Source organism: Fomitopsis serialis, assembly GCF_022376445.1.
Source record: "Fomitopsis serialis strain Sig1Antser10 chromosome Unknown B0H18scaffold_16, whole genome shotgun sequence".
Lineage (NCBI taxonomy): Eukaryota > Fungi > Basidiomycota > Agaricomycetes > Polyporales > Fomitopsidaceae > Fomitopsis > Fomitopsis serialis.
In genome coordinates this window covers 84,128-108,769 of record NW_025954976.1, presented here as the reverse complement: position 1 = coordinate 108,769, position 24,642 = coordinate 84,128, and the positions used below count along the sequence as shown (strand labels likewise).

At 57.8% G+C, this 24,642-nt stretch overlaps 9 protein-coding genes across 9 annotated transcripts; 5 read left to right on the top strand and 4 right to left on the bottom strand.

Moving 5' to 3' along the window:
* Positions 1-310: 310 nt before the first annotated feature.
* B0H18DRAFT_129672 (WD40 repeat-like protein) lies at positions 311-3,126 on the bottom strand. Its single transcript, XM_048036767.1, has 11 exons — positions 2,716-3,126; positions 2,509-2,659; positions 2,313-2,449; positions 2,164-2,261; positions 1,820-2,106; positions 1,598-1,744; positions 1,428-1,544; positions 1,134-1,363; positions 978-1,074; positions 798-927; positions 311-713 (listed from the first exon to the last, which is right to left on the bottom strand). Exons 1-11 carry the CDS (start codon positions 3,033-3,035, stop codon positions 394-396), a joined length of 2,034 nt encoding a protein of 677 aa, XP_047896089.1. The 5' UTR covers positions 3,036-3,126; the 3' UTR covers positions 311-393.
* Positions 3,127-4,502: 1,376 nt separating this feature from the next.
* B0H18DRAFT_992517 (uncharacterized protein) lies at positions 4,503-5,664 on the top strand. The gene is made up of 4 exons (XM_048045137.1): positions 4,503-4,841; positions 4,901-5,025; positions 5,102-5,264; positions 5,329-5,664. Exons 1-4 carry the CDS (start codon positions 4,679-4,681, stop codon positions 5,457-5,459), a joined length of 582 nt encoding a protein of 193 aa, XP_047896088.1. The 5' UTR covers positions 4,503-4,678; the 3' UTR covers positions 5,460-5,664.
* Positions 5,665-9,338: 3,674 nt separating this feature from the next.
* On the bottom strand, positions 9,339-10,898 carry B0H18DRAFT_1083730 (uncharacterized protein; the record flags this gene model as incomplete). The annotated part of the gene is made up of 4 exons (XM_048031696.1): positions 9,339-9,617; positions 9,649-10,608; positions 10,656-10,791; positions 10,849-10,898. 4 exons carry the CDS (start codon positions 10,896-10,898, stop codon positions 9,339-9,341), a joined length of 1,425 nt encoding a protein of 474 aa, XP_047896087.1.
* A 1,063-nt stretch (positions 10,899-11,961) lies between these two features.
* Positions 11,962-12,828, top strand: B0H18DRAFT_129575 (uncharacterized protein). Its single transcript, XM_048036765.1, has one exon. It carries the CDS (start codon positions 12,198-12,200, stop codon positions 12,753-12,755), a length of 558 nt encoding a protein of 185 aa, XP_047896086.1. The 5' UTR covers positions 11,962-12,197; the 3' UTR covers positions 12,756-12,828.
* A 30-nt stretch (positions 12,829-12,858) lies between these two features.
* B0H18DRAFT_1102968 (uncharacterized protein) lies at positions 12,859-13,604 on the bottom strand. The gene is made up of 2 exons (XM_048032568.1): positions 13,567-13,604; positions 12,859-13,496 (listed from the first exon to the last, which is right to left on the bottom strand). The coding sequence occupies exon 2, from the start codon at positions 13,458-13,460 to the stop codon at positions 12,996-12,998; it is 465 nt and encodes a 154-aa protein (XP_047896085.1). The 5' UTR covers positions 13,461-13,496; positions 13,567-13,604; the 3' UTR covers positions 12,859-12,995.
* A 1,507-nt stretch (positions 13,605-15,111) lies between these two features.
* B0H18DRAFT_992496 (uncharacterized protein) lies at positions 15,112-15,594 on the top strand (the record flags this gene model as incomplete). The annotated part of the gene is made up of 2 exons (XM_048045136.1): positions 15,112-15,385; positions 15,436-15,594. Coding segments are annotated over exons 1-2 (181 nt in total), but the record flags the coding sequence as incomplete, so codon positions are not given.
* A 1,227-nt stretch (positions 15,595-16,821) lies between these two features.
* B0H18DRAFT_953034 (uncharacterized protein) lies at positions 16,822-17,258 on the top strand (the record flags this gene model as incomplete). Its single annotated transcript, XM_048042158.1, has 3 exons — positions 16,822-16,863; positions 16,927-17,046; positions 17,118-17,258. The coding sequence occupies 3 exons, from the start codon at positions 16,822-16,824 to the stop codon at positions 17,256-17,258; spliced, it is 303 nt and encodes a 100-aa protein (XP_047896083.1).
* Positions 17,259-18,259: 1,001 nt separating this feature from the next.
* B0H18DRAFT_992472 (uncharacterized protein) lies at positions 18,260-19,612 on the top strand. The gene is made up of 5 exons (XM_048045135.1): positions 18,260-18,729; positions 18,818-19,090; positions 19,140-19,226; positions 19,279-19,419; positions 19,486-19,612. Exons 1-4 carry the CDS (start codon positions 18,553-18,555, stop codon positions 19,363-19,365), a joined length of 624 nt encoding a protein of 207 aa, XP_047896082.1. The 5' UTR covers positions 18,260-18,552; the 3' UTR covers positions 19,366-19,419; positions 19,486-19,612.
* A 572-nt stretch (positions 19,613-20,184) lies between these two features.
* On the bottom strand, positions 20,185-24,642 carry B0H18DRAFT_992458 (Vps54-like protein-domain-containing protein). Its single transcript, XM_048045134.1, has 14 exons — positions 24,138-24,642; positions 23,995-24,089; positions 22,857-23,933; positions 22,763-22,800; positions 22,564-22,707; positions 22,271-22,514; positions 21,647-22,214; positions 21,467-21,588; positions 21,318-21,408; positions 21,114-21,232; positions 20,968-21,059; positions 20,705-20,902; positions 20,491-20,663; positions 20,185-20,455 (listed from the first exon to the last, which is right to left on the bottom strand). The coding sequence occupies exons 1-14, from the start codon at positions 24,403-24,405 to the stop codon at positions 20,277-20,279; spliced, it is 3,408 nt and encodes a 1,135-aa protein (XP_047896081.1). The 5' UTR covers positions 24,406-24,642; the 3' UTR covers positions 20,185-20,276.

Sequence of the window (24,642 nt, the reverse complement as noted above, 5' to 3'; positions counted from 1 at the left end):
AACTCGGAATGGCTTGTGAACGACAGCGGGAGACCGTGAGAACAACGGACGCGTCGCGTAGCGCGTTGTGTATCTCTGATTCACACGCCACAGACGCGACAGGCACTTCGCGTTCTTGCTCAGCTGAGCATGATCGGAATCATTCCGCTTCGTCCGAGTGTCAATTTGGTAAATGTACATGTTAGTTCAGACGCGTTTACAGTTCTATATGCGAAGAGAGATGTCATGTGTGCAAGTGGACGTTAGCGTGACGATTAAACAGAGCGACATGCAACGGGTGATGCAGCGAGATGGAGTATAATGGCGATGATAGTTGTAAAATTCCGTATGCAACGAAAACCGATAGCCAATGCATGCGACCTACCATATCAGCATGACAGATACGTTCTGTCTTCACAGCAACGTCGAGCCAGAGCTCGACCCAAGTCCGTAACTAGAACCCGTTGCCTGGCCGTCCCACCGCTCTCGGCTCTTCCCCTTCCCCTTACCATCCACTTCGTGTGCCTGTCGCGGGTCCTCGGCATCTACGGGGACGCCCACGACGTGCACAGGTGGTGCCTCCCATATCCGTATCGTCTTATCGTCCGAACACGACGCGAACATCCGCTCGTTCCGCGGGTTCCAGGCGACCGAGTTCACGCTGCCCGGACCGTGACCGGACAGGGCCTCGAGCAGGGTCCCTGTGTCACGATGCCAGATGTAGACAACTGCATCTATAATAGACGGGGTACGCGGTTCCGACATTAGCACGGATCTTGTGGGCGACGGCACAGCGGGTGCAATGATGACCGGCGTACCTTCACTGCCACTAGCGACGAAGCTGCCATCGATCCCACCAAAACAACTTCGGATGACATGCTTGGATTGTTTGTGGCCCAGGTATCTCCGCGCTATTCGCTCCGATTCAAGATCCCACAGGTGGATCTCCTGTCATAGTTGTCAGACAAGCGAGCGTGGACGGAGACATGTGTACGTACGCATGGAGCATTGGGCTCGGGTGCACGGTTGATCAGTGCGTATCGTGAGTCTTCAGAAACCTCCACACTCGTCAGCTCCCCGTCCACAGGAATGAACCTAGGCGCGGGAACAATTAATTCCGGGCATTGGCGGCCTCTCTTTTCGGAAGCACTTACAATTGTGGTTGCTTCGTTAACAGATCGTACACGATCACTCGGTTCTCAGCGGTTCGTCCTGCGCCTGGCTGATTTCCGTTCTCCGGAGGCGTGGCGGTGGGGCCTGGTACATTGGTAGGTACATCGTACATGCCGACAGCAACCAGACGCGTGAAGTCAGGGGTGACAGTGAGGTCGGTCACCCGGATTGGGGTCTGACCCCATGAGTCTCGCTGCTTGCCATCGGCATCCTAGGAAATTGATCGAAGTCAATGAAAGGCTAGTCAGACGGGACAAGAGTAGACAAGGGCATACCCAGAGGATAATCTTCCTGTCAAGGCCACCCGAGATGAAGCCAGACCCGTCGGGAAGCCAGGCCAGTGCTGTTACGACATCTGAATGTGCCTCAAGGGACCTCACGCACAGCCCAGTCTGCAGGGACGTTTCAACCAAGATATGAGATCGCAGGCGGAGGACGCTCTTACCCTGGTGTTCCAGAGCTTGATGTGATCCTCGGCGGAGGTCAGCAGTATAGAGTCGTCAAGCGACCATGCTACGCATCCTACGGGATATGGATGGTCACGGAGGATGAACTGTTGCGAGATCTCTCGTATTGACGGGTCTTTGTCATGCTATAGAAACACCGCTTAGTACATGCACTTACGCTCCAGCATCGGTAGAATCTCCGACACAGATGCTGAACTTACCTCGACCCTCCAAATGATCGCTGTCTTGTCTTTGCTCGCCGATGCAAGAAAGTTACCGCTGTGGCTCCACTCTAGATTCCAAACCTCGTCTGTATGAACCTCCAGAATCGCTGTCGTGACTCGAGGGAACGCGTCCTTATCGCATAGATGGTCGGTATATAGAGAGAACGTCCGTGAGTTCGATGGTGCATTGTGGTACAAACACAGGCTTTGTTGATATGCGCGGGCCTGGTCGAGCAGTGTGGCAAATCTTCGTTGCGGGATCATGACGGATGAAGGTATGTATCCTGTGCAGTAAGATATATGAGGACCGTGCAGAGAAAAGAGTGCAAAGGAAGACGGACGTTGCAGGTTACCAAGTAGGCGTCGCCTGGAATGTCCCGACGCGCCGTCCCACCCTGCTCGTTGTCGTAGGTCTTCAGGATTTGAGCACATCATGAGACTGCAATATGGTCAGCACGCACGACCCGGTCCCGCTATGACTGAGACGAACCTCGATAATGCATGGAGTTGATCACGGTCTACGTTCAGCGGCGCAAGCTCGTTCCGTAGCACATGCAGTGCCGCGGTGACCTTGTTCGCCTCTAGCATCTCTAGGTATTTCTGTTGGCTGATGAGGAACTTGGCCTCCTGCAAGAGGTGGTGGGCGTCAGACGTGGGGTCAACGTCATATGAAGGCTTGAACGTACCCAGAGTCTCTCGTCGTCCGCGACACCAAGACGCATCAAGGCGGCGTCCGCTCGCGTCCAATCTGCATCCAGAATACACCGTCTGAACTCCGCGACCTCAGAGCTCTCCATGGTATATCCTGACTCAGCCTCCAGAGTGGCGGCAGATTCACTTCAGCGGCGCAAGGCATTAGCAGGAGCAAGACGACTGCACAGCAGAATACTCACATGTAACCCACATCTCTCAGGCTCTGTATTACCAGCCTCACAAACTCCTCCCGGTCCACATACGAGTCGTCATAGAGCGTCGATCCAGGCAAAGACACCCTCGTAGTAGACATCGCCTGCTTCTCGGGCCTGCCTCCATTCGTGGCATCTGTGGCGGATGCTTTCGAATAACCATTTGAGTAGGAATTACCGTAGCCGTTCTGCTTGGCAGCAGAGCCGTTATGCCCGTTAGAGGTCCCTGGCACAGACGAAGGGCCTGCTTCGGGCATTTCAAGTTGTACGGACACAGCCGACTCTTGGTCAGGCTCTGTGGGTCTCATGGCGGTGGATTCGAGGACGGAGGATGAGGACGTGTCTTGGGAGAGGAGAGAGCGTTCGATGAATGAGGCAGACGAACTCTGGCTGTCGATCCTCTGCCGCTTACTGGCACGTCGAAAGTCTGGATCGGTTTCTCGGCGAAACTCAGTCGTAGACGGCGAAGTACGCGCGATACCAGCAGACGGATGAAGATAAGACAAAGGAGCGGGGCTGGAGGAGAGGACGGGGGAAGTCGAGGACTCGGGGTCGCCTTCCTCGAGTTCAGACCTCGGCCGAATGGATGGAATCAGGCTAGTCCTCCGCGACGGTGTCCTCGGTCGCTGCGCAGTGTTCAGAAGCGGGGATACGAGCTGTGGCAAGGTGGTATCACTGGGTTCCAGGACTGGTGTCTGGTGCGGCGAGGTGACCCGCGATGGACTGCGCTCGCCGTATGAATCAATGGTGACGATGGTGGTACGGGTTCAACTGTGTAGAGCGGTGTTATCTGCGAGTGCAGACACTCGAGGAGGTTGCGAATAAAGGCAGGCTCAGCTCAGTCGGTCTGCAGCATGTCAGGTCGTGGTAGATGTGCTTCGGGTGCGCACACCCCTCATTACGGCCACGCGTCTACCGCCTGGGGAATACCACAACGCCGGACTCCGACGCAGGCCTCTCTCTCCCGAACTGCCATCATCTCACTATACCGCCAGCAGCCCGCTCTGCTCAGAGTCTACTCGATACGGTGGTCACGCTCGTCGTACAGCTGAGCGGGCGTATATCGCCTCGTTACGTCTTTGTCTAACCTGAGTTCACCAATGCCCTGCATCGATAATGGCTGCCCTTCTGCGGCCCGGATACGCGCGAATCTCGTCCAAATGTATTGCTATCGCCAGCTCCGACCGTCGTGTGTCGTTGAGAGCAGGGCTTTGCAACAAAAGAGCTCTTTCCCGTGCACCTGGCGCGAGCCTTGCCTATCGAGCTTCAATCGCATCAGAGCTTGTTCGTACACGCCTTCTTCGCTTGTAGATTGCTGACATCGCATCTTGATCAGCACTGCTGGTTTCGTGCCATGCACTGCACGACATGTCGATGCGAAGCCTCGCGCTTCAGTTTGGTGAGTGGACCATCGAACTGACACGAGGATCAACCCCTTCTGTACTTAAATAGAGCGAAGCAACGTAGAACCAACAATGTTGCCTGAACTACTGGATGTGTCAACTGCTCTGGAGCCGGAATCTTCCACGACTGGGTGTATAGTCTCGGCATTCCAGTACGAGTCGCTCTGTCGTGGTGCGCTTCATTCTGCAACGGCCGAGCAATTCATAAGTGCCCACAGTCAATGACCCACTCGCTTACTTTCGTTTGCAGCTCACTGTTCTATGCGCAGGGCAATCACTACGTAGAGATCTGTGATTACACGTGCCACAAGACCACTTTCTACGGTGACCGCTTCTGCACGATGGTTTCTTAGGTTGCCTACATTCCTTTCATGCAATGAAAGGAGCAGCGCCTGGTTAATGCCCTCGATGCCCGTCTCGATTCGTCACGCTGACTCCATGATCCGAACTACTTCAAGACCCCCATACCTCGCCCAAGGTCCGGGCACCCGATGTGAAGGGTTTCGAAAGAAAGGGAAGCCGACTACCAGAGCCCCTCTCCTGTGTCGATGTTGAATTGCAGCCAGCAGACGCCACACTGTCGTCATGTACGTGACTGCGTATGCTATGAAAGTTCAAACATCACGTCGTCTATTGTGGCCGTGTGTAATACTCGGCTTGCTCATGATGATACCCACGGGCGCAATCAAGGGCAATGCCTGCTGAACACCGGTAAGTGACACCTACCGGTTGCGTCCGGGAAGATACCAAATGCTTACTCTCGTTTCAAGTAGTCGTGACCCCAGCGTCAGCAGCGCGTCGGCCGTGTTTGATCTCTCTGACTGCACATACATCTGTATACACGGGGCGCTGTATCCCGACCATCCGTTGCTTACACGCAAAGCGTGTAATCCATGTAAGCATCGTCACGCGCCATGTCCGTCAGCTCACGGCATGCTGTGGTTGCAGCTCACTAAGTTACAGGCAATCAGGTAGCTTATTGTCCGACTCGGAGACGTCTCCATGCGATGTGTCTGTCTCGGGGCGCGAAACCCCAGCGTGGAAGCCAAACCGATCATATTCCGCGGCCTCTCCGCCGGGTTGGGCTGCCAAGTTCGGACGCGTTTGTGACAACATTGTTTCGGGCTCACGACGGTGCGTCTCAGATTTATGTGACTTTCCGCTGTGGAAAGGCGACGTGTTGTATCCGCTGATACAGGGCGTCCGCGGCTGTGGCTTTGGGACACCTATCTTGCGACGCAGTGCGTCGGTCACTGGTACCATACATATACTACGATACACAAACGGACATGCCGAGTCGGAGGGTGGGAGAGCGCAGACATGGACTAGTGAGACAACGTAAGTTCCCCGATGTTCGTCGCTTGAGAAAAATTGGGGGTATGACCGTTTCGAGACGATGCGGGTGGCAGCTAAGATACACACTTGGTCTATTGCTGGACGTCGAACGAGCCATGAATGTCTCCCTCTACCTTTGTATGGAGTTCGGGGCCTGTACCACTGGGCCTGACTGTATCGTTTACAAGGCGGCGGTGGCATACCGGCGGTACGCACCGGTGCTCCGAGAGTCAGTACCAACATTTATCATCGAATCGTCTACGATACAACCTCATGGCTGGGTTACGACGTATGATGAATCCACATGAATTTGCTAACGGTGTCGCTTCAGGCATTACTCGAACGTACTTTATTCATGAGGAGGACAGGGTAGATTTCTTTTCGATTCCTTTTATTGTCCGCGAGGGCCAAGCTCTATGTAGACAAGTAAGTGGAGGCTGTGTGCTGTTGGGATCGACTAGGTGTATGCTAGGGCAGTTGATAGTCGTCTTATGATGGCCTGTGACGTAGACTCGAGCAGATGAATATTGTTGTCATTCGACTAGTACCCGGTCTAGCCTATCGCCTTCAGGAATCAGGACAAAGGGTCTGCGGTTTGTCCAACAACGAAGAAGTGGCCAACGTCTTGTATTGAATATGCCCTGAGCATTCTGTATACACGGCGCTCGCTTCTACCATACAGGCCGTGCAGCGACGGCTTCATCATCCGGGCTGGCGTCATGATACGCCTACGCCTGAGACACGGGCCGCCGCATCATGACAGCCGCTTTGGTGCGTACATCTGTTCTTGCGTCTTACGATAGCAAGAAAAATATCTGAAAATTGTGGCCGGTAGTACACTGGTATTCGGAAAGCTTGAGGCTATGAATGGATGTGGCCGATGCTGAGGCCCAGAATAAGTATGTGATGCGCCTGTGCACTCAGACCCCATTTATTCCCGGGCCTAGTGCCTTCATTACTTACTGTACGTGTTACCGTATACCGTTGAGAGACGGGATCTGGACTTCTTACTAATTGCGTGGGTGCATTATGGGGTGCAAGTGACAAGGTGTCTGTCTAAGCACCCTTCAGGGTCTTCACCGTGACGCTACGTAGCCCCAAATTCGCAACTACTGCACCTGCCTTATTTGATACTCAACACTTGATGTCTGCTGACATAAGCCGTTTCGTTGCCCATTGACTTCGGAACTGGTTCAACTTTGGTTCAACTTCATCGATGTCTGTGCTGCCTCGCGAATAGTCGTTCCTTCAGCGGGGACGACACCCGCGTACAATCCGAGTGTGCTACGCTGCGAGTCTTTCGTGACATTGCAATCGACGGTGGGCCCAGTCACGGTTCCAGACAATTTGGCTGATCGTACTCCGTCCCGGATTATCCTCACCATGATGTGGCAGGCCTGTGGTAAACACTTGGCAAACGCGTGCCCACCCTCGTCACCTTCACGACCACATCCATGTGCCTCGTCTGCCGCTGCACGCCAGATGGGTACGATTTCGTATGGCCGCATCATGTCACGCTTGTACGTTCGGTTTGTACTCATCGTCTCGGAAAACTCCAGGTCTTTCCTTGATCACGCCTCCGGAGACGGCAGAAACATAGGCTTTGGAATTTGACCCGGTGGCGGTCCCCCGATGTCATCCGCGTCATCCCACCACCTCCTTGGATACGGACAAACCGTTCACTGAGGCTGAGCGGTGCCAGGTTTCTCCCAAAACAAATACGTCGGACTCTTCGGAGTAAGTCAGTCTCACCTTCCGCAGCCGCATCCTGACGCCACACCTGGGTCCCTAGTATGCTGTCTATATCCTCCGGCCAGCTCCGCGTGCGTACGGGGAAACGAAAGAAGGCCACATGCGGTGTGCACCGGACACAGTGACATGCACTGCGTATCCGACACCCGGCGCCTGTAAACTCTAAGTGACCTGGACAGCTTCGTGGCGTCGCACACGCGGACAGTGGTCATAACTCGTGAGTGCCAGATTCCACCGGGAAGAAGTTATAGTAAGAACATGCGGATGTCCTCGAGGGTGCGATCATACAAAGATGACAGGAAGACGCCTTCAGTTAAAGTCGTCGAAGGTTCCATTGGACTCACGGACAACGCATCCTGTCCGTGGCGGACTGAAACATCCCGGTGGTCCTGAGGTGTGCTGACTCTCTTATTTTCTTAGAACGGGGACTTGACGGAGGCGGCCGCATCGCGCGCGAGTTCCTACTGGCAGTAAAGACTCCGCTCCCACTGCTCGCTCATGCGGACTCGGGCCCGCATTTCTCGGGATGCCGGGATCAATGTATGCACTGCAACGTACAGTATCCTCCACACGCCAATACAACGCGCACCGCGCCCACACGCACAGGCCGTCAACGTAAGACCGCATCTCATCGCACAGACACATCGTCATATCCTCTCCACGCAGCCGGCACGCCGAAGACAAGCTTTACGCGCACCCACTCCCCGTGACGCCTCCGACGCCGCGTCTTCGCGAACCCTCCGCTCGCCCACTTCCTCCGCACATCCTGCACCAGAGCCATATACGCTTCTCCCGTCCAATCACGGCGCGGGGCGCCCGCAGGCTCCTGCCTCTTTCCTCTTGGAACCCGCAAGGAGGCCCCTTCCAGTCACACCGAGACGGTCAGCGGTGCTCCTATAGCTAGTCGCCGCCGTTCGCAATCCCAGTCACCGTGTCACAATCGAGCTAGAAGTCCTTCCCCGGGCCCATCACGCTCGTGCCGCCCGCCTCCAGTCATCTGCCCTTCCAAGCCTCCCGTCGCACGTCGCGCTAATCCCAACACCAACAGACCAAACCCCCCGCAGACGTGACACCCAGCCAGCCAAACAACGCCCGGGCGCACATCACACAGCGAGGATACAAGGGTACTCCGGTCGATTACGCAGGGCCTAGATCGCTACTGGTATTACACAAGGATATATTTCTGCTTCGTTGATAACGGACGGTAGTGAATGGTAACTGCGGTCGGACTGTCAAGGAGATGGGGGGAATGTGTGAGCGGTGACGGTGACGGTTACGGTGATGCAGTGTGTGATGGGGAGAGAGCAAAGCGACGATGCAAGGTGCTTAGATACCGTGAGATATAGACGTACGTGAACGTGATGCGCATTTCAACGACGAGTGAGGAGTACGAGAGAAGAAGCCGAACCGAACGTGTGCTACCGGTGAAGTGAAAGAGCAACCAACCCCTTTTTGCGATGTGAAGGTAGAAGTGGTATGAACTGTGTCACGTACAGCATAGAGTCGAACGAAAAGAAAAACGAATGAAGACGAACAGGCGCAGATCATTTTGAGCTGGAACGCGAGCGCGAAGCTAAGAAATGGGGTAACACCAACCGAACCCGAACCTAAACGCGACAGCCGCCGGCCTCCCCACCGAGTCCCTTCGCGAAGACGGGAAGCGCTGGAGCAGGCATAATTGACCGCGTCGTATAGATACATAGATAGGGTAACACCGGCGCCGGCGAGTTCGCGCCCCTACCCAGGCGGAGATAGGGGCGACGGGACGCACTCGCAGGCATCATGCCAGCCAGGCGTCGCTGTGCATTCGAAGCAAATAGGTGCACGGTTCGCGACGGACGGGCGAGAGGCGTTTTGGAGGTGAAACGGAGAAAGCGGAGTGGGCCTGCACAGGATATGTTGAGATACCGACGATAGATGGACTGCGGATGCGAGGAGCGAGGAAGACGATGCGGAGACGATTGAGTGTGGGGGTGGCGGAGATGACAGGCAGGCGGTGCGAGAAGTTTTGCGGCGGAGACAAGAAGGCGGACATGTTGCGTCTATACAGAGATGAGCGGTGCTGGTATCGTTGAGATGAATCGTGCATAGTTCCAGTCGTGATTTTGCGTCTGTGTTCGTTCATGCTGATGAGAGCAGGGAATACGTGAGACAGCTAGTGCCGCGCGAGGGGCGCCCGCGTTCTCGCTCGCAGTCACGAGAAATCAAGCCGCTGCGACCGGCGCCGTAGCCTGGCGCACGGTAGCCGTCGACGGCAACGGGGCCCTGATCCAGCTCGTCGGGTCGCCGCCGGCCCCTGCGGTCACGGCTAGCGACGTAGATATCGTCATGGTCAGGGTGGAAGTGGAGGCTTTTCGCAAGGACCTCTCGCACGGCCGCGATGTCATCCTCTTCCGTCGCCTCTCCAGCATAGCATCGACCTCGGCTTCACCGGCGGGGAGCTGTTTCGGCGAGTGAGCGCCCGCCCACGCACGGGGATCGCAGGGCTGTTGGACACCCAGTCCGCGACCTTCTCGATGCTGTCCAGCCTCGCACGGGCCTGCGAGCCGATGTGGACACGGTGGTGCGCACAGGGAGGCGGTGAGCGCGAGGGCGAGGCGCGTGCACGAGATTGACGCGGAGGAGAGCGCTGTGTCGAGCGACGGCTCGATGCCGAGCGCGCCTCCGAGTCACGCTTGCGACCTCGTCCACGCTCGCTCGGGCCAGGCTGGGGCTTGAAGTGGACCTGGGAGAAGGCGTCACCGGATTGAGCATAGGTTGCGCCGCGACGCGGGGTGTGGGAGGTGATGATTGGAAGGACCGCGTGATCGCTGTGAGAGTCTGCAGGAGGAGGGCGTCCGTGTGCGCGGGGCGGCGTCGGTGACGACGTTGACGTCGTGAGCAGGGAGAAGTATGCAGGCAGACTGGCTCTGTTGCGCTTGGGCTTGGAGGTGACGGTCGTCTCGTGGTCGATCTCCTGCTCGCTGGAGGGGTCGCTCGCAAAGCTGCTGCGGTTGCGCCGGCCGCGCCCGTGCGGGCCTGCGGAGCGGATCGACGTCGACGTCTGGGGGACGTCGGGGAACTCCTCCTCAGCGGGCGAGTAAGGCGGCGGTGCGCTGCGAGGCGAGCCTGTGCCCGCGAAGGGACTCGAGGTCGCCGACGTATGTCGGTTTAATGTCGGAACAGTCGAGCGCTGGTTGGTACCAGACGGGCGTCGGGCGTAAGACAGGCCTGCACCGCGTGGCTGGAACGGATACAGGAAAGGATCTGCAGGCTTTGCACTCTCGGTACCGGAGCCGGGCAGCAGGTCCTCATCGGGACCGGCGCTAGCGAGTTCGTCCTCCTCGTCTGTGGAGACGGACCAGATAGCGGACGACGTCGAGGACGACGAGATGGAGTGCCGGTTCTTGTGCTTTGACACGCCGGCGCGCGCAGTGAACGTCCGATGGCGGAAGAAACGAGGGCAGGGACGTCGGCGAGGCTGCCGGGGCCGTTGTTTGAGCGGAGGTACGGCGAGGCGAGGGCACTGGACGAGGTGGAGATGGAGGGGGAAGCAGTGTCGAGGCTCTCGCACTCGTCGCTGCAGTATGCCCGTCTGTAATAGAAGCTGGTTAGCGACTGGCGGGCGACGGATATAGCGCGGGGAACGCACCCATCGACGGAGACTGGGCGACCGCAGAGGAGGCAGACTTCCTCGTACATGGCGGGAGCGTGCAGGGCAGCAAGATGGCGGGGAGAAGGAAGACGCAGACGGCGGCGACAGAGGTCTTATACGCGGCTGGGGGGCGGGGGTGTCTTGGGCCAGGCGAGCATGCAGACGAGGAATATAAAGGGATGGCTTGTGAAGGGGTGTGAAGGCGATCGAGGCACGCCAAATTCTCACTTGACTCGCTTTTCCGTGACATTCGCCGTCACCGCCGCGTGACAGCCGCCCGCCTGCCCCTCGGCATCTGCCCCTTTGGGCAGCGCCGTCACGCGCCGTCACACGCCGGCCGCTCACAGTAGCGCACGTTTCATTATGGCTTTGTGCCCATTGTCCGCCCGCGTGCGCCGCCTCCGTTCTCCAGATCCCTTTCTTTTCCCGGCAAACGTGTATTCCAGACGCCGCCTCTGCCTGTCGACCGTCTTCGCAGCCGGTGTACCATCCCAGTCGCAGCCAGGCCATCCCTGCTCCTGCTTGGCGCCCCGGTCACCCCCCCAGTCGACATCCATCGCGTGCTTCGCCCGGACACACCGTCACGCAGGCGGCTCGCCCGTTCGTGCACATTCGCCTCAGTGCGTCCGATACGCTGCCTGTTTCGCGAGCGTCTGCTCGCCCGGGGTAGCACCGCGTCGGACGCAATCGGTTGCGTGCACCGGGCAGCGGATGCGTGACGTGCCTGCGTGGACTGAATGGGACCGCACGTCGCAGCGAGCAGCATGGCGCAATGGCCGGATGCGTACGACGCCACCCGCGTCTTCTCAGCTGATATGGGCAGCGCACGTACCTCCTCCGTGCCAGCTCTCCCTTCTCGCGCCGCTTCTCTGATGCGGATGCTGACCGTCCTCGCCCGCGCACCTCCTCCGCGTTCGCCCAGCTGTCGTCTCCCAGCGCTGTCCACGTCTCGTGCGTCCCGCTCTACTTCCAGACGGTTCTCCCTAGCCTCTCTCCGTAATCCTGCATTACCGCCGATGCGATAAACCGCGCGAATCCTCCATTCCCGGACAATTATGTCACTGCTCGACTCTATCTCGGCCTGTTCCAGTGCGCTCCTGCGATCCACGCTGACAGGCTCTCTATCTAAGTCAGCTCGGGGCGATCAGGATCACGAAGACCTCAATTGGTGCGAGCATAACTTGCATTCCCTCGACGTGGAGATGTTATAAATCGAGTACAGTGGTCCTCGTCATGATTGGCACGGCCCCGTGCTTGACAATCAAAGCTTGCTTCAGTACGCCAGTGGCGCATACACACGCCCCCAATTAATAGCTCAATTCAGTCTCATAGCCCAGACAGCACCTATGTACGCAGACAAGGATCCTCTCATATCGCCGCGACCGGGGACGAGGCACGCTCGAGCCAAGCCAGGACCGAGTCCGTCCCCAGACAGGTCCTCGCTCCCGGAGAACGATCTCCCGCACCCTTTCTGTCCATCCACGGCCGCGTCGCATGGTGACGGTCCGTGCGCGGTCCCCCGATGGCCCGATACGGATAGAGTGCGCGCAACGCCCGTGCGTCGGGACGCGGGCTGCCCGCCGCGTGACGTCATCCGCCCAAATGACGCGCCAGGATGGCGTGACGCGACGCGCGCGACCCGTCACACCGGGCGCCTGCGCCGCCCGCAAGCGCTGTGGCCGAGTGGCACGGACGAGCGTGGACAGATGGGCAAGTCAGCTGAGCGCGAGCGTTGCTCGTCTCAGGGGACGGTCGAGCGTGATCCGACAGCGTCACGGACTCGTCACAGCCTCCGTCAGCGGCGATTTTGGATTTTGGATCTTGCAGTCACCCCGCTGCGCATGTCTAAAAGCGGACGGGATGGGAACGGGGACTCGTCGCTCACACCATCCCCGGCGGCATGACGCGTGCGGGCTGTAATTTTGAGTGCTGTGTAACGAGGTGACGCGGTGACGATGGTGACAGATCACGCGTGGAACGGCGTCGGCGAGATGATGTGCGCCTCCGAGTCAACCCCCGTCACTCTGCGCAGACCGCGGGCGGAGGGCCCAGACCACCCCGTGCAGCCCCGGTCTGGTCGCGGACGCATGCTAAAGCCTATTTCGCGCCAGGCGCGGTTCGCGATCACGCACGCCTCGTCCATTTCACCAAGCACCCCAAGATCCAGCAGGCAGGCGCATTTTTGCATCACCCTGGAGTTCTGGGATGTTTCTGGTGTCTGAATGTTCTTTCGACGCTGACTCGGGCTGTTGGCCTTGGGCTCTAGGCCTAGGACGCATCGCGCCCCGACGCCGACCCGACGCGTTCGGGGCACCCTGCCAGTCAAGGGTGCACCGGTGGTCTGAGATGACTGTGAATGCGCTACTCGGCGTCAGACAAGGTTGCGCGATGCCAGTGAGGACTTGATCATCCACCGTCTTGGCCGCTTCTTCGTAGGTCACTAGCTCTTCACGGAAGCACCCATAATTATGAGTAAGCAGGCGCGGGTCGTCCCAGTGGTACCATATGAGTTCTCGAAAGATGCACTGCGTGGCACACTGTGGACCGCATATATCGAGGATATTCGCCATACGTGTGGTATGCACGCAATCCACCGCCTTGCACTGCATTTATCAGTTCTCGTACGCGTCGAAGCTGTCTGCCAACTACGCTACTTGTCAGTACACTAGTTCTGACGATGGCTGACAGACTGCCTGACTGTGAAAGGTATCATACCGCACTTCCGCCGGTGCCAGGTCTGTCATACCGGTATGCGTGAACTGTAAGTTTTTTAGAAGCTAAGAAACGACTTGCACTCGTAGGCATTTCTACGGTCCGAATCTATATGGCGAATCACTACGACGGTACTGTGCACTGCACAGTGTGTACCATCGCTTCGATCACAGAAGCACGTCCAGGGCCCACCGAAGGGACGGCAGATCTCCGGGATCTGAGCCCCGCACGGCGCGCGCCTTCCATACCTGCCCGTGCCACCGCATGGACGCCGCCTGCGAGTCCGAGGCGCGACCGCCCTCCATGCTTGGAACTTTCTTCGCGCCCTTCTCGATCGCTGCCTCACTGGGCACCGCGCTCCCATATCCGGCGAACAATGCTCATTCCCGCCATTGTCGTCCAGCTTCTCGCGACTACCGGTGTCACATCGACGTGAATCGACTTCTCGCGTCCACTGGCACTGCATCGCCCGGTGTGGTCTCGCCTCGGTGGTGCATTTGACTGATCTGAGGCGACGGCGAGCGGGACGACGGTGAGTCGTGATACGCTCATTCTGTTTCTGCGTAGGTTAGTGGGATCACGCTTTTGTTCGACAGACGCAGCGATCCGGGCCTCGACTCATCCACATACTCGGACGCGTCACGCCACACATGCGCCGTTTCTTCTTCGAACCCGGATTTCCGGCAATGTTGTTGTTGTTATGCTGGTACGTGACACGAACATACAAGACCGGCGGAAGGGGACCAGGACTACGACACCGGCATCAATGCATCACCGCCGGCGCGGCCGCCTTGTCGAGCCAGGCAACGGGAGTGGACAACAGACCACTGCGACCAGCGTAACCATGACGTTGTTGTGAGCCCCAGAGCTCTCGAATTTCCAGTCTACGTGACAGACCAGACCGCCACAGGCAGCTTCACCATGCGTGAGCATGACAGCTCGCTCTCACCATGGAGCGTGCACGCATTGTATTTCACTGATGTTTTCAAACTGGTACGTACGCTAGCCTTTTCCCGCGTACACCATACCGCCACAGTCCTCAGGCCCCAGTAGCCAACATGCAGGCCCCGTCGTCCGCAGGGAACCCCCACGGAAGAACTGGACCAAGTGCCGGTGTCGCAGTGAAGGCTCGATGGCGGGAACCCGCTCATCCGTTTTCTTGCGCGTGTGGCGGCCGTCTGTCGTCCTTGGTCGCCGCATCGCTGGCCTGGTCCCGTGGCCATGGTGACGTACGTCGTTTCACGACACCTTCCTGTCTGGGCGTCCCCACCGTCCACTTGTGCGTGCTCCAGGCCGCCGGCGTGTCATGTGAACGCGGTTGAAGACGGGCGTGTCCTCGCGATCGCCCGCGGACCTACAGCGCTCTATTCAAACGCTGCTCCAACTGCACCCGCGAACGAGCGGGCCTGCGCAGTGAGGCGGATCCGTCGGTCGTCTACAGAGATCATGGCGTCGACAGGACAGCGCGCCCGGCCGGCGGCAACGCGGACTCAATGCCCTGCCACGGTGTACCCGTGAGTTGTGGTGGGCGCACTGGTGTGTGAAGATGTCGTCCCCGTGCACCTGCGCCTGTGAGTGACACTCAAAGCCTCATCGTCTGCGTTCAAACGTTCACGAAGGCTGTCAGTGGTGCACAATATTGTCCCAGACAGTCGGGCCAGGTCCCCACTCTTCCCCGTCTTGCCTGCGAATTAATCAACCCCTCAGATAAGCTCGTGGCTACATATCGTAGCAGTCGACAGCATGGACGGCGATGACGTCGCTGTGCCCCGGGCCGGCGAGATGTTGACAGCCCACAACCATTGTACAGGATGTCGGGAAGGTGAGTTCGCGTGCCGGGCCTGTCTTGATAGTGACGCTTGAGCAGAGCAGAGCACTGTTCAAGCATCATTATCGTTGATTGTGCTACTCGGACGTGCATTCCCGTGTCGCATCGCCATCTCCGTGCTCCCGGTGTACTTCCCAGAAGATTAGGGTAGACTACACAGCCGTCTTCGCTAAGCTGAATACACCTCGAGTCCGACGTGACCATTTATCTCGCATGAATTAATGTCACGTTCTTCCATGGCAGGTCGGCGACACCGGGCGCGATAATCGCTAACTCATTGCTCGTGCCTGCGTAGCGTAGATCTGCGACGTGCAGGGCTGCACGACGAGTGTTCCGCAGGGCCAGCAATGATACCACCATTGATTATTCCACAAGGACTCGTGTCTGTCTCGTCGACGTCGACCCTGTTCTAGTGAGGTACAGTGTAACGCATATTCATGCTGATCTGCGACCGAGTTCTGATCTCGGGCCAAGCTTTCGTGTGAATACCCGCCCGATGAATACAGATAGAATCGTCCTCAAATACGACGGCGAACACAGCGAACCCTGATACACGTGTAGTGACTCGGTCGGTGGTCTGAAATGCGCTGGCGAGCACTGATCATGCATAGACTCGCCATACATCTGCAAGTGGTGTCCGACAGCCCGAGCGCGTGCTGCCCCTCAAGGCCTCACGTTCGTCCCTCAAACGTTTTTCAGAAGCGCAAGGCCAGACCTACAAACCACAACATCAAACATCGTCAGCGACCCCTTTGATCAAGCTTTAAGGTGGGATCTGGGGTTCTTCGACCCAGGGCGGCTGCGGGACACTCGAGAACGAGTGGACTCCCATTCCATCAAAACTCAAGACCGCCAGGCGATCATTGACACAGCTCACCAATGGGAACATTGAATGCGAGGGCATGCAAGGAGCGGTAACGAATCGTCGATCGTGTGCGGTCGGACGCATCCATCGGATACTTCGTATATCCACGACAAGTACGGTAACGTCTTGCAGCGGCCAGCGCTGGGTTTTGCACGTTCGTCTTTTGGCGCGCTGGGAGCATCGATGAACACAGATGAACACGGACGACGTGCATATTGCGCGTTCCACGGACTCACCGGGCAGCGCCTGAGGCGCGTGCGCGACGACAGTGCATCCGACCGGACACCGCGCCGACTTTGCGATATTGGCGAACACCGTTCGAACGTCTTCTGTCTTTGCTCGGAGTCTGTCGGACCATGTAGAATAGCGAGTCGGTGTCCAGTAGTAGACCTGCGCTAGCACCTATAGCCATGATGCAATGGTCTATAATTAGCCCTCCCTCCTGAACGAGCAAGTCTCGCGACCAGTATAAGTGACACTGCAGTCGGGTTCTATCTCTCACCATCTCCAGCTTCCTCTGCCACTCTACCCTACCTCCCGCAACCACCAGCACCTTCGCAAGACAATGGGCGACTTCGATAACGGGGCGAACTGGTCTGGCCAGCAGGTAGACGTACCGTCCTTCGTCGAGCAAGGCAGCCTTAGAGCTGACAGCCGGACGGTGTGGTAGGTCGGGGGCGCCGAGGGCGACGTGCAGCGCTTCGACAACTCGGTCAACAACGCGTTCGACGACGGTGTCCAGCACGTCGCCGATGCCCCCGATGACGCCGCGCACTGGGCGGGCGACCAGGTCGGTCATGCCGCTCGCCTCCACTTATCCCGACGGCGGACGAGCTGACACGGATTTGATCTTTCTGGCAGGCCGGAGATGTGGCCCACGGTGTGACCGATGTCGGACGGGACATCGGAGATGGGGTCCGCGACGTCGAGAACTTTGGCAGTGGTGTCGACAACTCGTATGACCAGGGTGTGCAGCAGGGCGAGCAGCAAGGCGGGTGGTGAGCGGCCCGCGCGCATGGGCATTGAGAGCGAGTTTGGGGGAGCTAGGTGCGAAGCTCGAGCATCTCGGGAAATGTATCGGAAGGACGGAAATGTATGTACAATAACCAATTATGGACGGTACCTTTGTGAAACTGCATGCTGAGGGAACCGGTGACCATGCATTTGCCAAGTCGGGCGCAGGAATCTGTAAATACGTGAGTAAGGTTGCGATGGAGCAAGGACGTTCGGGCAGGTGCATTGCTTGAAGTCAGCACGTCTGGGAAGGGTTGACGGCAACAGCGAGGGTGGGTAGGCTAGTCTCTTTTGCGTACCATAACAGAACGGCAAGCACTTTTATGTGCTTCGCGCTACTCCACGCAGCTGGTATGTAACGATCCGAGACGCTGCCAGGGTCTGCTAAGCAGATCACTGTCGAATCTCATGTGAAGCGGATGATTGCATTCGGACCATGAGACAGTCGTCGTTGAAATTGAGGACCCGGGCCGTTTGGTGCAGTCACGCTGAATGTGCGGCGGAAGAGGGTGTGCATTGCAACGGAGACTATGCGCACCAATCACTGCAGTACTCAGTACTCTCAGTATTGGTTCCGGAACCAAACAAGCACCACACCTAAGCCCGACCTACCCATCACGCCCGGAATCTTGGACGAAGCGCAAGTCCAGACCTATACATACATCGCACCGCAAACGCAGGACGACCCCGTTTATGCAGGTGGATCGCGCGTTCCAGGGCGACGGACTAGGCTCTCGAGTTCCGTGAGCGGCTGCAGAGAACTCGGGACCGAGAAGCATTCCATCCGCCGAACTTCACATTGAGGTCGCAATCTCGCCACGGCTAGCGAATGGAAGGTCTGAATGCGGGGGTACGCACCGATAATTGGATCGTCGAGCATGGCTGGAGTGCTCATGTGGGTTGTTCGCCTTATGGTGGCACGACCGTGACGCTGTTCTGCATGCGTCGCGAGCGCTGGACTCGGAGGCTAATATCAAGTCATATCGCAGTACTGTTGCAAGACCTCTGGACCGCTGGATGACAATCTGCACGTTGGACTACGGCGATGTCTCAGTCGAACAGCGTCAACGTACCACTGAGAACGCATGCCCCTAAATTGGTATGATCTTCTCTGGTCTCTCCTTGTAGTCCATGCAGGCAGTTTACGCAGAACAGTGAGTCAAGATCAGGTACATAGGACCTGCGAGCGGCGAGCCAACGATGCAAACGGTTGTCGCGGTCAAGTCGCGGCTGTGGCAAACACAGACGACGATCGGGAATTGCCTTGCTTAGCGCGTCTGCGATGGCTTGGCGGCGGCGACGTGCAGTGCCCGGCCCCGTCGCCTTCAAATACCCCGCACACCGGCCTCACGCCCTCACCCTCTGCGTCTCATACATTCACTCAGTACCCAACCCGCACCACGCTCACAACACTATGGACCGTGAATTCGACGACGCAGCCAACTGGACTGGCCGCCAGGTGCGCCCCCTTTCGTCCTCTACACCATACACGGCCTCACAGATCTGACCACCGATCGCGCACCTCACTGCACCGATCGTACCCACAGGTCGGCGGCGTAGAGGGCGACGCGCGCCGCTTCGACAACGACGTGCGCGACGAGTACCGCGACACGCGCCAGGACTTCCGGGACACGCGCCAGGACGTGGACAACTTCGGGCGCGACGCGCGCGAGGACGTGGATGACTTCGGGCGCGACACCCGCCAGGGCTTCGACCAGTTCGGGCGCGAGGCGCGCCAGGACGTCGACAACTTTGGGCGCGAGGCCGTCCAGGGCGTCGAGAACGCGCCGTACAACGCGGCGCGATGGGCCGGTGACGAGGTGCGCCTGACAGCGCGGGCCGTGAGTTGTGTCTGACGCGGTGGGCAAGGTTGGCTCGGCGGAGCGCGACGTGAAGGACGTCGGCGAGGGCATCGTAGGTGCTATCGGGGGTGCGATTGGCTGGGCCGCGAGGAAGGTCCGTGTCTTCCGTGTCCATCATGCGCGAGAATCAACTAACGCCTTTGCAGGCCGAAGGCGTCGAGCGCTTCGGCGATAACGTTGAGGGCTCTTACGACCAGGGCAAGCAGGAGGGCGAACGCGAGGGGGGATGGTGAGGTGCCCGATAGGTTGTACCAGCAGAAGGACGAATGTGTGGTGTGGAACAGAATGTATGCTAATCGCGTGGACTCGTTGTAAGGCTTGAATGTTGAATGTGTACTAAAGTGGTTGTACAGCAGTGACGAAGTCGTATGCATCTACTCCGGTCGCCAAGGTCGACCTCGAAGGCGGCCTCGATCATACTTAAGTTGGCTTGTCTTGTCTTAGTGTTTGGCCTTCATGCGCTGGGTGTCCCGGACAGCCGTAGAACACATCCCAGGATGTGTAAACGGGAATACATAGGTATATGAGGCTAACAATGTGAGGTAACTAACAGAGAATTCTCCACCGTGCGCGCGTGACTATGGGCCTCCAATGCGTCGCTCTCGTCTCTTGCTCGTACGCGATCGTCCTCTGTAGGCTCCCGCTTCTGTCAATGGTTGCGCAAATGCAACCGGTGTGCTCGCGCCGACCAACTCCTAGTACTCACCCGGATCCAGTGCCTTGGCGAGCGTCCACAAAGAGTTCGTTCGGACGCATACAAGACCGGTACCATTGACAATATTGAAGGCCCGGGATCATCGGAAGTCCACTGGTTTGTCGTGCGCCCCGGTATCACAAAACGGGTACTACATATTATATCAACTAACCCTCCAAGCTCATGCACTCGTGCAGCGCGCCGAATATTGCCAAACGTGAGTGGGGCAGAGTAGGGCGAAGTAGGCCAGCAGCTGCAATAAACCCACTTACTCGATCGGTAAATTTCTGAGTACTTCCTTTCGCCCCTGCGGCGCGTCGTATATCCTCGGGCGAAGCGTGTGCGTAAATCTGCACAACTGGGAATGAAGAAAGCAACTATACCATTCCAGATGTAGACGTTATTAAAAGTATACTAAAGTGAACGATTGTAGCAAAGTAGTCCCCCACGCTACGCAACGGGAGCCTCTCTTCCCGCGGTAGCATCCCCGTTCAGGTTGTCGCCATTCTGCATCGGCACCCCCGGCTGCTGCTTCTCGCTGAAGGGCGTGGGCGTGGGTAAGGGCGATGACGCGGGCAGTGGTACCGCGGCAGGAGAGAGCGGTTTTGATGGGGCATCCGGGGAGGTCCCTCAACAGGCGCATCTTCCGCTGTCGACGGAGCACTATCGCCCTGACCATTAGGCGTCGATATGTCTACCTGCGAGGCAGATGGCGACTGTGTCATCGCAAGCGCGTCCTCTGACCGCGACGCGGATGTCAGCGCTACCGGCAGCAATTTCGCGTCTGGATCCGGGGACGGCGCAACAGGCGGTGGGGTCGGGTCGGAAGCGGTTTCTCTAAAACGGGTACCGGTATGGGGTTGGGTGAGAGAAGGGACGTCCGCTTGCTGTTCGTTCGCTGAAGGATACCTTTGAATCGCTGGGTCGTAGGCTGTGGTGCCGCGGCCTCGTGCGCGGCCGGTGTAGGAACTCTGACGGGCTTCTCTTGTACGATGATCTCAAGCATGGCGGTGGGAGCGCCCACATTCTTGAGGCCCGTAAGCTTCTGGTGGAGGTAACGCGCATCCGCGAGTAGTCTGTTTGGCCAATGGGCCGAGAAAGGTTACCCTGCGATAGGTAGGCTGAGCGAATGCGAGCGCACCTCTCCTTCGCCTCTTGTGATGGCAGTTCAATCTTGGTGTACTCCTCCGAGAGCCGGTGATTGATGCCCGCGAACACCTGGGTCATCACGAACTGCACTTACGTCTCAGCCGGACAGAATGGCATACGCAATGCTGATACACGCACCTCGACTACGGAACCTGACAGATACCGCGAGAGCACCTTGTGCAACGTGACCGTGTCCTTGACGATGACTTCCATATAGTCATTGACACCGCCGTCCTTGGCACGTCCCACTTCACGTCCTACATATGGCAAGCCGAACAGACACGCGGATCACGCAGTCAGCATACGCCATCCAGTGGGCTTTGAAACGGGAGAGAGGCAGACTGACATGAAGAGACTTGATATGGGCACTGAGGCGGTCACCCATGATCGCAATCAGCTTCTGGTGTATCTCGTTCTGGTGCTCTTGGTAATCCTGCACAGCGTACAGACGCGGTGAGGATCCGGTGTAATGGAGGGAAGTTTTTACATACCCTCTTCAGCTTGTCAAACTCTACAAGCATGACCGCCTGCTTCTGACTGAGATGGCGCCGGAACGTCTCCCGGATATATGGGACGAGCGATATAACGATAGACAACGACTGAGATGCAAGGGCTGGCATTCCGTCGATCAATATATGCAGCGCAGTAGGTAGGATCCCGCCAATGCTCACCAAGATGCCTGGCAGTGATGTTCTTGAGCCCTGCAGAGCGCATGGCACCCGCACCCAAGACGACCTGGCAAGTGCGCGAGTTGAACGCCTTCAAGAGCTCGATCACGCGGCTCATGGTTTCCGTAGTGAGCATTTCGAGGTTGATGATGATCTTGAGGTAATCCGCGAGAACGACGAGCACCTCGAGCGTCGCACCTACCGCGAAGTACGCCCGATCTTCGATGTGCAGGTGTTTGCCTGGTCCACTCGAGCGTCGCGTGCTCGTGCGCGACGCGGAGGGGCGCACGGAAGGGAAGTTTGGTGACGGAAGAGGGGATGCGGGCCGATGTGAGAGTGTAGGCTGTGGCGATAGCGCAGATGGAGAGAGGAGAGGAGATGAAGGGTGCGGTGTTTCAGGGGGGCGATTGAGTAGGAGATCTGGTGGGTCTGAGATGGAAGCGTCGACAAGGAGGTCGACAATTCGCTGAATTGAAGGCGCCACTTCTGCTGCGTTCCACTGTTCGTCCTCAACCAGCTTTGCAGAATGAGATATATGTGCCTGGTGGAAGGTTTGCAAGAACGTCTTCGCCTGCATTCAATATACCTGAGTTTCCGCTAGAACCGCAGTAGTCACATTAGACGAACCTGGCTGATCATCGTACCCCGGAGGCCGACGATCATGCGACAGCAGATCTTCTCTGATTCGACGACGAAAACCCACGACTCGTTGAACAGGGTTACGAAGCTCGGCAGGTCCAGAGAGGCATGCTGCTCCCCACGCAGAGCAACCACTCTAGATGCCCGTGTATGAGCTAATTCTGCGGCCGAAGACAGAATGCCTGACAGCTCCTCCTGGAGAGCGGCCACGTCAACCGATGCCTTCGGGGACCTCAACTAACAGTCAATGAGATGTTGAAACTATCGAGCGAGAGTCTCACCGAATGGCCTGCAAGACTTCTAGGATGATGCTGCCCTCTCGATATAATCTTCCGATACACCGAAGAAGGCTTCTGTACATCATACGAGCAAGGTCCATAAAAGCAGGCTGCGACATGGCTCGCAGCTCATCGGCAAGTGATGACCTGAAAAGATCACTTCAGGCACTTCACGTAATGAGCCATCGCGCGTAAGACTCACGTCTTCCCATCCTCTTCGAGGTCTGAAGCAGGTATTCGCTAAGAAGATGCGTCAGTAAGTTCAGGAAGGACATCGAATGGTTAGCGGCACTTACTCGCCTCATCATGCTCCTCACTTCTGCCATGACGACCTCCCTCCAGGACACCGCAGCCTCCTGCACGCCCTTGGTCCGCGCCAATGACTGCAGCAACGGCCTTATCCTGTCTTTCAAGGACACGTCTGGGTTATCCTTTCTCGGCTCCAGGTCATCGGAGTCGACGCGCTCAACGAGGTCCAGCCGTAGTACACTAACAAACTCGGAGGTTAGTGCAGAAGTGATGTCCATGGTGAGCGCGCGAAGGTGTGCAGGTAGAGAGGTGAAGGCCTTGAGCGAAGATAGAGGTATGTGGACAGCAGGTCTTGACGGAGGCTTCGGGCTTTCCGGTGGTGATTCGGGGACCGGCGGTAGTGGGGAACGGGTACCCTGTCGAGAAGGTACTGCTGGCCTAGACGGCTCTGCGCTAGGCTTGCTTGTGGGCAACTGCGCGGTGGAATCAGCATCCCATAACCGGTCCAGCTCGTCGATGACATCCAACGCCTCTCCCCACTGTCCTGCCGCGACCAGGCTCTTTGCGACACCCATCATGTCCACGACACCTCCTACTACCTTCACGCCCTCTTTCACCGAATCCATGTTCCGCAGTTTGCACTCCCTTCGGACGACCTCCAACCCTTTCCTTGCTCCCTTCTCGTCCACATCCTTCAGCAAGCCACGCAGCTTCCCGATCCGATCTAGACACTGCTCGGACTCGGTTTGCAGGTCTTGGAGGTTGGATAGCGCGGCGAAGAACGACGTCGAGCGAACGGAGATCTCGCGCACAAGGTGTTGTTCTATCGTGTCCGCGTGGTGCGAGAGCTTCTCGAGTAGAGGTAGCGAGTACGAGAGTGCCGAGGGGTCTGCGTCTGCTGAATCGCCGTTCTCTCCTTGCTCCGTGACAGCATTGAATATGCGGGGGTCTCCGAGGTTGAAGCTGGGGTCAAAGAACACCTGGGGTACGCTCTCGAGCGGAGGCGGCGCCCGGCCTGATTGAGCACGGGGTGTCCGCGGGAGGTCATTGTCATCGAAGGAACCTGACGGCCGAGGTGTCGTAGGCAACTGCGCAGTGCCTTCTCGACCCAGCTCTGCGTTATGCTTAAGCGCTCCCATTCGGGGCCTACTGCGTGCAATACGCGTCGAAGTCCTTCCGGCGTACGCGCGGCAGGTCGGCTGGAGGTACAGAGGGAAGGCTGGAGTGCGCCTTGGGAGGTGCAGAGCGTCTCTGAGGGCTATTCACGACAGTGGAGATCGCTGTAGACGATGAGTCGCACTACGCCAGCAAGGCGTTCGTAAACGTACCGTGGAACCCATGCTTCGCGCTACTCCATTCTGCTGGTAGAGCTCCGAGCTGTAGAGATGCCAACGACGCGTTACCGTACAGGTCATACGGCGTCGCATTGCCGAAGTAATCTGCGTGCCCTTCTGTAGTGGCCGAGACACTCCCAGGGCCTGTCTTGCGTGCTGATGTCGGATCCCATGTGAAGCGGTATGGTCGAACTTGGGACGACGATGGTAGCTCGGCAACTGGTGTAGGCGGTCGAGAGGGTGTCGAGCTGTCGTCCGACATGGCAAGGTTTCCTCACTGTGAGCCTGCAGGGTATGGAACACGACGCGGGTCCCTGGGAGTAGTTAGCAATTCGAGGAAGCGTGGAGGTCGAGGACGCGCCGGCCTGTGCACGGGAGTCAAGCATGAAATAGCCTCAATAGCTGCTTTGGAGACCTGTTACTTGCCGAGGATGGAGTCACAGCGATGAGTGTGCACAATGAAGCAGGCTGCGCGCTGTAACGCCGAACTCGATTCGGT